Below are 10,874 nucleotides of genomic sequence, written 5' to 3'. Positions count from 1 at the left end.
GCATCACGGAGGTCATTTACCTAAACAGAAAGTAAACAACACTAAGGGAGTGTTGCGTCTTCATCACCAGTATTATGGTTTATTGGTTGTAATGGTTAGCTTCATCATTTACTATTTGCAGATGTTAGTCACCTTGTCATGCATGTTCCTCTAGATAGTTGTTGTCAATACTTCTTGTTGCTTCTTTGAAGCAAGCTGTGTTGAGAGAGGAGAGCACAAAAATGTCATCTTATTGTGTTTTATTTTGCCAAGGTGTGTTAAGGAGGGATTGAGATAAATGTTTTCTTCTTCAGCATTTTACCTTGTTGGGAGTTGCAAAGACAAAACACTCCTCTAGTGTGGTATCCTTTCCGTTTAGGTAAAAATCTGGATGGACAATCTCTCCAATGTGGGGGTAGAGAGAGAAAAAAAGAAAGGAGTAAGTAAAGGAGAAGAGAAGTATCTTGTTCTCTCAATTCACCTAACCCTTTTTGACCATTTCCAGACAAGTGCAAAATGTAGAGTATCTAGGCTTCAGTCCAATAACACTGTTTTAGCTTTTGTTGTATGTAGAAGCAATATTCATGAACCAAATAAACAAAAGGCCTGAAGCTAGAAAACATGAATGCTCAATGATCTGCAAAAAGGCATTGATCAACCAGGATAAAGTTAAAAAGAGGGAAAAATAGATGAAAATAGCACTACTCTATGGGCACTATTTACTTAGCATTTTCTGCTGTTATGCGCTCTTGAGCCGGCAGGGGGCCAAGACTCTAGATTTAAATGGTAAATACCAAGCATGTGGGGTTTGAAAGATTAATAGGTTATTATTCAGTCTTACAAACCTCAAACTGAATTCCAAAATCCAAACCTCTAGATGCACAATAACTGTTCAAAAAACCTTTGGTATTGCTGGGCAAATACTAATTACAATACATGAAAGGAATCAAATAATTTTCGTTTGTTGATGCAGAAAACGGCAATGAATGCATTTGATCCAGAATATTTCACCCACGACCAAGTAGATCAGCAGCAATATATTTGTTTTCAAAGCAGATCATCTTCTATTCCATGCCCTTTTTGACTATGCTTATTTTCTTGTTCACTATGCATCCTTGACTTTGCCAACAATAAATAGGGTCCAAACAAAAATACGAAATATCATTGTGTTTCTCATGATGCAATTCTGCAGCAAGGAAAAGGAAAAGATAACACAAAAAATGCAAATGGAGATGTTCTTTTTTTAAGGATGCTTCTTGCTGATAATAAATGTTCTACAGTCTGAATTCTAACAGTTTAGAATCTTATTTGTCATTTGAGAAGGATTTCACTTGAGATTTTAGATCCCATCAGTAATCAAAATTAACCCCTCCTGAAATTTCCCTACTGTAGTTGTTAAGAGGGTTGTGATACTCGCTGGTTATCGAAGTAGAGTGTATTTCCCAATCAAACACAAGGCAATATATAGTCAAACGCCAACGCATTCTTGTAATTAGCATATTCGCTACACTACTGAATAGGATTTTCATTACTAGTTTTATAAATGACAATCTATTGTAGACTTCTAAGTGGACCCTAGAATCTGTTGGAATCACTGGGTCTTTTCAAGAAGTTTCATGACCTAAGGTGTGACAAAACCATACTCTAGACTGATAAAGTGCCCTTAAAACCATTTTGATGCTTTTAAACTACAATTTTCCTTACAGTTGGCTTGGCAAGTCTGACCTTGAACTTTGTGGAATTGGGGGCGGGTGATGTGGTTAAATTGACCATTTTTGGTCTTTTTGCTTATTTTGCCGTCCCCAATAGCTAGACATCTCATACTATCATGATTGTGAATAAGATTACCTTCAGTTGACTTGCCCATGTTCTTGTTATGGTACATGTACTGTCAGAGCAATTATTTTTTAATCAATTACTTTTGAGCAACTCAAATAAGATATTTAACCCAAAACATTAGTTGTGAAACCAGAGGCCTGTTTTTTAAGCTGAGTTAGGGACTTGAACGTTAACCGGTAAAAAAATGCACTGGCAAAAGTGGTGAGCAAATAATCATTCTGGGTAACGTTCAAGCCTTAGCTCAGAGGTACAAGCATTTAAAGATCTTGTCTCAGAATAGCACATATCAAATGTCGTCATGTAAGTCTATATGAGGGTCCAGTGACAGATCTGGCGCAGTTTGAATGTAAGTAGATGTACAATTTTCAATATCTACACATCAATTCAATTTTTGCTAATTGATTCTTACAGCCTTGTAGATGATATCGAACAAGCCCCTCAAGATTGAAATGTGACATCACAAATAAACTGTCCATAGGCCAGGTACGTCTCATTGTCGACTAATCTACGTCAGACAGCTAAATTACGTGACATGGGCACTCAAAATGTCGGTGAATTTTGGGGGGGGCTCTGAATAACTCCAATTCAGGAGTGATCGACTAGTAGTGGAAGGCGTTTCTAAGAGTGTGTAGTTACGATTAAAACAGAAATGAGAGGGAACACAATCGCAATTTTAACCTTTTTAATACATCGAACAGCAAGTTCGTCTTTCTTTATTGGATTTTGAATTTTTGGTTTCGATAAAATGACAATTGTAAAACATAACTTTGCTTTCTTTGAACTTCAGCAATGCAACTTCGAACCTAAGCCCCAAGCACCTCAATCAGGTACTTTTGATTGTGAGGGCAACGGGCATAGATTGACTTGCACTGGGCGGGACCAGCCTTACGACCCACAAGAGCAGCCAAATCAAACTCAACAGAGCTCTTAGACACATTGATCTCATCTTGGTAACCGAACATCTCGGCGACAACCTTCTCCTCGGCAGTCATGGATTCCTCAGGAGTGGCGTTGACCATGCACACCAATTTCTTAGCGCAATCATCGGCATCATCCACACTGGCTTGGAGGAAACGGTCTTCGATGGACTCGACCGATCGGCCAAAGCGAAGACCACCACGACGGCCACCACGAGAGGCCAAAACTCCGGCACCGAATCCGATGCCTCCGGCGACCTTGAGACCCACAATACCCGCTAGAGCAAGTCCGGCGGGAATGGAGATGATGCCTCCATCAAAGATGGCCTCGGTCATCATTGAGGAGATGACGAGAAGAGAACAGATGATCAAGAACTTGTTCATGTTGATTGTCTGCAAAGTAAAGATGATAAAAAAATGTTAGTTTACAACATTTCATTTGAATAATGTTTTACCAAGGCCACTACTCACTTGTTTGGTTTGACTGGTTGCGCTGAGTAAGGCTACTGATACTGATGCCTAAATTCATCCCTCTATTTATATGACTCAAGGCATCTACCCCTGCTCTCAATGTTGGCCCAACCAAGTTCCATTCACCCCTCGGAAAACACGGCCACATAGAGTTCAACCCCAGTTTCCTCGTAGATGGGGAATACCTCCAATTTTCTGAATTCCATCATCCAGTCTAGCTGACGCAAAGCGATAAAGAAACGCCACCACCCCGAACCTCACGACCGGTCACGAGATTGACGCTTACGCTTGCACCTTGGGCCGAGTCTCCCCTCCGTCAGAACGTGGTCTCGACCCTCGCCCATAGGCACTGGCCCAGGTGTTTTGTACTTCTAACTCGAGGACGACGCGTGACTCCCAACCTACTCCTAATGTGGTTGTTGCGTGAAGCCGGTTCTCACTGGTTGTGCGACAAAAATACTATTGAGAAATGCGTAAGTGCCCGTAGCACAAAATGTTCAGGAGCGATTGATCCGAATACCTGTCTTTTCAGGTTCGTTTGAAACGGGATGCAAATGATCCGGCGAAATGTTGCGAATCAGTATGTTTAATCATGTGAACAACAAAGACCGAGTTCAATTGCCTGGGTTACTAGGGTAACAACGATGGCCGTTTCTCATAAATCTAGCTCTCAATCATGTCTGTCAGAATTCAAGGTAAAGAATTTAAGGTCCCTCATAGCCATGCATACACACTGTAGATGTGAGACTGGTATGCTATGTAGTTGGTGTTCGAACACTAGGAGCTCAAAAACTAGTCCAGATTGACCCACGGTCAGCCACTCTTTGTCTAGCAGTGAATTTGGTGCAATCAGGTTAGTAACTGGGACACCTCCTCCAAACTGGAAGCTAATCCCAGTAAACGACCCACACACAGATAAACATTCCTCGGTCCATTCATCCTTTGTTCTACTAATTCTGATGGAAATGCGAAGAATAGCGTAATGTGTGTCAAGTTACGTCGAATTCAAGACTTATTCACTTTTCCTTTTAAACATGTGACATGTCTAGACTCGACCAACATTTATTCGTAGGATGTCTAGGAAATTTGTGTTACATTGAATCTCGACAGGTACCTACTGTATAGTTAAAGAACGGCAGTGGAGTGGCGTCAAGGTCGTTGGTGAATTGAAATGGATTCTGTGGAAAGAGACACTATTTTATGGGGTCTTTTCAAATCGAAATATCATCGTGGTAAGAAGTACGTGTAAAAAGTGTCATAGCTTTGATTCCGGGTGCTTTGTCGATAATCGAGTCAATTTTTAGTATAACAAATTCAACGGATGTGTTGACGTCATAGCAAACATTCCCTGCAGGCGATTATGTTAGCCACATTCCAGGGCCTGGGGTACTCACGCAATAACGATCATTGGTAGTAGGTAGACTAGGAGTGGTGGGCCTCTTGGACAAAGAAATATAGAACTGGTACAAATTTTAATGAGAAATAGACAATTTGACCGTGTTTATGGACATCAGTCCAGCCAACCAGCCAGCCGTGTCGCTCAACCGCTGACTTGATAGTGGGTAAGTGTGGTTTTGCACTATTTGCTTTGAAGGTAGTATTCACTGATCTTGGCCGATCTACCCATCTTCTCGTTTTTAGTAATGTAAGTCTGAAAATGTTCCTTTCAACTCAGGTTCTGAGGGTGAGGGGTCCCTCCAAAAACTCAATGGCAAAGTGTGCTGATCCCATATCCAACTTGGGTGAGAGTGTTTTCAAGCCTTGAACATAAATCCAGACCCTCCCAAAGTAGCTCCATTTGTGTAAGGAGTGGAGACTGAAGAGTCCTGCCTTCTTGCCTGCCTGCCTGCCTGCCTGCCTGCCTGACTGCCTGCCTGTCTTCCAACTGGATGGAGGGATGGGATTCCAGAGGCAAAGGTCTTAAAGCTCTGTGCTGCAACATTACTTCAGCAAATGGGTTCTGAGTCCCTAGGGACATCTTTCTTTCAGAGAGGATTTCGGAGCTATTATCATTCACGACCACCCTGTGCCGCTGAGACCACTATACCTTCGTAGGTGCTCTGGTGGCCGTTTTGTTCGGAAAAAGGTTCCATTTCCACGAGTTGTTCCACTCTAGCCTGAGTGATCCAACAGTGACCCAGTCCTCTCGAGTTTGGACTCGACGAGCCGCGGAGTGAGCAAAGCACGTAGAAGCGAGTGCACTGCATCCATTCCTCTCCCACATTGCTAACTATTGTACATCGGAGCTCTTGGTCTGCTTCGAACCGTTCGAACGGATCGGCCGGCGGTGACACCTGAAATGCGATTTCCGGGCGCCGTTCAATCTCGACCAATCATGGAGCTTCATGTTGGCGGCGAAGGGAGGAGTTCGCAGTGTGTACCAGAACACATGGAAAGGGAGATGAAGATGGAAGGAGACGGAAGGAGCGTCAGAGGGACCCTTACTTACACACACACACTCACTCAGGCACATACACACTCAGAGGATGATGATGCCCGGAGAGTGAGTGAGGAAGATCGAGGGAACGTATTTGAGGGAAATTGGCGCCACTTTCCCTAACCGTAGCCACAAAGGGGCCATCAGGACTTTTTCCTCCACTTTGCGGGAAGAGAGCCGGTCTAAGGTGATTGCCGGTACTCAAATGGGGGTTCTCTTGGGTCTGCCGCGGCCAATGCCATGGCTCTTGAGTGCTCGATGGAGAAAATTGGTCGGGAAATTAGAAGAAGCTAGAAGCTCTCCTGCTCCTCTTTCTCCTGCTCCTTCTCGTTGTTGTCCTCTTCCTTCCTCCTTGTCGTCCTCGTCCTCTCCGGTTTGGATCTCTCCTTTCTTCTTTCTCCGTGTGGTGGTCGTCGTCTTTTTCGGTGCGGTTCGTTGGAGGACTTGGGACTTGAATGTCCCGTGGTTTTGTCCCCACTATGTGTGTAGTTGGAGACCGCCGGGGATCGCAAATCGAGGACAATTCTCAAACACGATTAAGCACAGTTTAACTCCGTGAATTATGGAGTCCATAGTAGTTCCAGGACGAGAGAAATCGACTCCGATTAGCATGTCTCGAGAAGGAAGCAGTGATTATCCCAAGGACAAGGAACCCGCTCGATCCTTATCACCATTGACTGACCGACAAAAGATGAACCGTGAAAGACGAGGCTCCAAGCATCTGGTGACCGAAGATGAGGATGAGGACGAGATCAATATCGAGGATGATGGACACACCCGGTCCCCTCCGCGGCATCAAAGTGTCAACTCGTTCCTCAAATTCTCGATTCAGAACATACTCCAAGCCACAAATGCCGTGGCTAATCAACAGAAAAGGGCTCTCGAAGAGGCCGGCAAAGACGACAACGAGACTGCCTCTGAGAAGAAAATCAAATTCGATCCGTCGTCACTTTCAATATGGTAAGTGTCTGTCTGTATTTTCGATCACTTTTTCTTTTTCACTTTGGGGTTCGAAGCGCTAAGTTCACCCAAAGCCAAGGGAAATCGCGAGCTCAAGATCTTTCTTGGCGTGCTTAAGGAGTCATCGCCTTTGGCGGCATTCCCTTGAGCCCCGACATTGCCCGCTGAGCTCACAGTGGGCAAGGTCTTTCGTCCCATGATGCGGGATAATTGCTCAATGGCTTCTTCCTGGGTCATGGCATTCTTGTCCTCGTTACTGAAACCGACCTCCCCTTCGGATTCTGTAAACAAAACTCATGCAAATTAATTCACACCTGTCTTCGGGTTCGCACACTTCACGAACCGGCTTTCTCGCTCGACTGACCCGAAGTCCGATGAGTGAGGTAGTTATTGATCATCTTTTTCAAATAAGACTCGCCGAGGTCGATCGTCCGAATCTCTAAATGGATCAAGAGCGCCATAACTCCGTTCTCGAATTCGTTGTAGGCATTCCTGAGGGTCACTGACCTGAACAGAAGGAAGTCATTTGCGGGCTGTTCTGCTAAGCATCCCAATCAACGACAATGAATTCGTACCTGTAGCCTTTGCGGAGACCCGAAACGGGCACAACACATTGTCCGAGGACTTCGTTGTTCAGTTGGGTTTGATTGTAGACGCTGAGGCGTAAAACAGCCAAATTAGGATTGTAAATGATCCCAAAGTTGAATGTTTCATCCCAGGAAGGATTAAGCGCATTTGACTGAAAAAATAGTGGTAATCCTTTTTTCCGTGAGATGAACCTTCCTAGGGCTTCGGCAAGTGTTCAAGCGTTAATCCCACGCGCACTCGAAATATCGCATACTGTATGTACGAGTGCATGCAGCTTGTTTTCAAACCTGAACAATCCCAGTGGTCCCCAAGGAGTTGTCCACAGGGCATCCAATGATCTCCAATTTGACAAAAGTGTTACACATGGCACTAGTTTTCGGGCTTTTATCGGCCAGTTGTCTGCCCGCCAGAACGCCGATCTGCAACTCGATACTCTCCATCCGATGGACAGCCTTATCGGGATCAAAACATCCTGGAAGGATTGTCAATCTGATTAGTTCCATTCGGGATTGGGATCCGAGAGTTCAGGAAGGAAAGAAACCGTATAAAAGTGCAGAAATCACCTTCCACCATGCATTCCGGCTTCAGCACATAGCCACATTGGCCGTTTTGGACGAACCAGCCATGATTAATTTGCAACTCCTTATCTGGGGTCTGGAAGTTCAGGGCCACCATTTGGGTACCACACAACCAGAAAGGCACGGGATTAAAATTCGACGAATCTGTCCGTCTTCCCTGGAACATTGACGCTCGGTATTGGTACTGATTATAGCCAGTATACTGTACATACCTTAGGATAAATGCGACAGAATTGCCGCTTGTGACGCCATTGGAAAGCGGATCGCAACTTGCGGTCAATCATGAGTTCTTTGGCTTTAGTTTCATTGAACGAATTCATTTCATAACAAGGCTCGTCATCCGTGACAAAGTTCCTGATCTTCTGCAAGGCTCTCCGACTCAACGAGACGGATTGGCAGTAGATAGCCAGGTTGGACATGTCAACGGAGATTTTCACGGGAACCTCTTTTATCTTTTGAGAAGGCTCGGATGGATTCTCCTGCAAAGCATAATTGGCACATGCAACATCCATAGTTGTCCCCATGGTACTTTGATATGTGGTAAAGGGATCTCGTTTGATCTCCTGTGGGCTGGACCGGCCATCGATTCGTCCATCCACTCAAGTGGAGAATATCGATAATTATTGATGCCACAAAAGCTACCTACGATATTATGTATCCACCTCCCCACCCTCCCAGTTATACTATGTGCATGAATGTCCTATTTTTGTCGTTAGTGAGACGGGAATCTGTATTTGAGCCCAATGAAGTTTCACTTGACAGCCTTCGTTCGGTAATCATCTCGTTTATCCGTTCCAATCGGCGAGGGAATTTGAATTTTAATCTGCATAACTTGGGGACTATTGTCACCTCAACGATTTGCTAACAACGCTCGTCTTCTTTCTGTTCTGTGTCAAACTGTCTTATTATGTCGGTGGGATCCAAACAAGTTCACAATGAAAAGGGGAGGGGGGAAAAGAAACTCCAGTCTCCTCGGGACTCCCAACTCATCCATGTATTGTGATGAGTTTTGACAAAGTTCACTCCCCGAGATGACAGAGCTCACAATGGGACTTCAAGCTCTTTTATTCTTCGGTGATTTGGCTTTGTGATCACGCACATCTACGGGAAAGACTGGTTGGCCTGTACTTTGTTTTGTAGTTAGGCGCCATCGGGGAGGAAACTCAATGAAAATGAAGGCTTTTGGGGAAGCGCGTGTCTATCTTTTATCATGGTTGTCCCTGAATAACTTTGCCGCTCACCGCTGTTGGACTACTGGACCCAAACAGTAATGGAGATTGAAGGTGGGGCGCCGACGACAAATTCTGCTCGTTCGAACAGAAGTAATCGGATTGACTGCGCGAGACAATGGCTTTCAGTCTATTCTCTGTATGATCTTTCATACTCGATGGTGGACAAGCAACTCTTGATAAGTGAACACTGAGCTTCAACCAACATGTCTGTTTACCGGTCGAAACATGTTACGCTAGGATTTTAATTGTTCAAGACCTTCGAGGTTTACGACAATGCATACACTGTTCTTTTCTTTGAAGACAAAGGGATGACAATCGCTATTGAAGTAATAGAATATTTAGAAAAGCATCGATACGCAAAAGCAGGTGAAATGAAGCACTGGCCAAAAAAACGATTTTGACGCCGCTCTACCATCTAAGGTGGAACCATTTTTCAAACATATGTTCTAAAGATGACTCACGGAATCTGTCCGAGGACCATCCATTGAATGGGCTCCTATGGTGGCTTCCCGAAGCTTTGAAAACCAATCCACTTGGAACTGATCATTTTTGGTATCAATCTTGATGAGTAGCATTTCGCCTTTCTTTGACGATATGTGTAAAAAAGGCGTAAGATCTTTGGCTCCTGGGTGAACTTCAGAGGAATCCAGAGTCAGTTTGCAATCTGAAACGCACATCTTTGGCGTTATTGAGAGCCTCCTTTGATCAGCTTTGCACTCTGGTCTTACCTTTCAAGTTGATTGTTTTCGACGGAACATCAAACACCTCGGGCATTTTCGTCTCCAAATCCAGAGGGTCAATCAACTTGTTCCTGATTTTGTCGCCAGGGCTCGCAATATTTAGCTCCGAGCCCATCACATGTCTATTGATAGTTCATCAATTCAGCAACATTGTAGAAAGTTTACGAATTCTATGACAATGGAGAGGTGGCTTCATAATCACCAAAATGCGTACCTACTGGATATTTTATCGTTAGCAAGGTCGAATACTTCGGGGCTCTTGGCCAAAGGGAATGGGGTCGATAAGCAGGTTTGGTTTAAAATCGCTTTGGTCGCGAACTCGCAAATAAAGTCCAATATGGACTCAAACCTGGTCACAGTTCCTCCTATGAATTTCCAATAAAAAAACCTGTATTGATTACAACAATAATACGAACACACTGATCGTTTTTTGCTGGCTCATACCTATTTCGAGGCAGTAATCCAATTGATGAATGTGGACGTGGTAAACGCAGCCTTCACTGACAAAGGACAATATTTTGGCATGATTAATTCCATCTCTCAAAAGATAAACACCGTCCTGCTTTTTTGCCAAAAGAAGCCTGTAAAAACACAACTTGTTGGTACAGAACGGATCTCATGGCCAGAGTGAGCAAAGGCCTTTGTTAGCATACTAACCTGTTCACCATGGACTCTGACAGATTGGGAATGTACCAATTTTGGATGAGATGAAGATTCTTCCGAGTGGCCATGTGGGTCAGAAACACTTTCTCTACGAGTCCAGGGGATACTTCAATTTCAAGGCGATGATGTTTGAAGAACTCCACAAAGTCTGACAAGGTTTTAAACTTGGCATTTTTCAAGAAAAATAACCCGTTCTTTCGATTAAGGGTTATGTGCCTGATGTTCCCATTGTAGTGAATGCTCATGACTAATTCTGCCTTGTTATCCGATTTGGTTCGAATGAGAAAAAGGCCGTCATCGGGGTCATCTTCTATAGACATTAACAGATCTTCGGCTTGATTTCTGTTAAGATCCAAGGGTTCCAGATTCTCTTCCAGGATTTGGCCCTCATCCATTCGGCACTTTTGGTAATCCGATTCGTCCTCGTAATCGTATATCTCCAAAATGGATCCAGTCAAACAGAGCTCGGC

The 10,874-nt window shown here is 44.0% G+C and overlaps 2 protein-coding genes across 2 annotated transcripts in view; both read right to left on the bottom strand.

Annotated features, from left to right (window-relative positions):
• Nucleotides 1–2,489: 2,489 nt before the first annotated feature.
• LOC131880909 (uncharacterized) lies at nt 2,490–3,375 on the bottom strand. The gene is made up of 2 exons (XM_059227641.1): nt 3,207–3,375; nt 2,490–3,128 (listed from the first exon to the last, which is right to left on the bottom strand). The coding sequence occupies exon 2, from the start codon at nt 3,117–3,119 to the stop codon at nt 2,622–2,624; it is 498 nt and encodes a 165-aa protein (XP_059083624.1). The 5' UTR covers nt 3,120–3,128; nt 3,207–3,375; the 3' UTR covers nt 2,490–2,621.
• Nucleotides 3,376–6,582: 3,207 nt separating this feature from the next.
• The window catches only part of LOC131881317 (1-phosphatidylinositol 4,5-bisphosphate phosphodiesterase gamma-1-like), a 6,871-nt gene continuing 2,579 nt past the window's right edge, over nt 6,583–10,874 (bottom strand). The window contains exons 6-16 of the mRNA XM_059228154.1: nt 10,399–10,868; nt 10,186–10,322; nt 9,956–10,106; nt 9,730–9,863; nt 9,463–9,665; nt 7,982–8,248; nt 7,755–7,926; nt 7,479–7,663; nt 7,179–7,342; nt 6,968–7,110; nt 6,583–6,884 (exon numbers count right to left, since the gene is read on the bottom strand). Of these exons, the coding sequence (XP_059084137.1) occupies nt 6,628–6,884; nt 6,968–7,110; nt 7,179–7,342; nt 7,479–7,663; nt 7,755–7,926; nt 7,982–8,248; nt 9,463–9,665; nt 9,730–9,863; nt 9,956–10,106; nt 10,186–10,322; nt 10,399–10,868 (2,283 nt within the window). The 3' untranslated portion in view covers nt 6,583–6,627. The remainder of the gene's footprint in view (nt 6,885–6,967; nt 7,111–7,178; nt 7,343–7,478; nt 7,664–7,754; nt 7,927–7,981; nt 8,249–9,462; nt 9,666–9,729; nt 9,864–9,955; nt 10,107–10,185; nt 10,323–10,398; nt 10,869–10,874) is intronic.

This window comes from Tigriopus californicus, chromosome 5 (genome assembly GCF_007210705.1).
Source record: "Tigriopus californicus strain San Diego chromosome 5, Tcal_SD_v2.1, whole genome shotgun sequence".
In the NCBI taxonomy this organism is placed as follows: domain Eukaryota; kingdom Metazoa; phylum Arthropoda; class Copepoda; order Harpacticoida; family Harpacticidae; genus Tigriopus; species Tigriopus californicus.
Note: the sequence above shows the minus strand (reverse complement) of the source record. Positions and strands in the feature narration are given on the sequence as shown.

What these genes read in the sequence shown, in the direction of transcription:
- LOC131880909 (XM_059227641.1), bottom strand. Translation starts at nt 3,119, where the DNA reads ATGAACAAGTTCTTGATCATCTGTTCTCTTCTCGTCATCTCCTCAATG.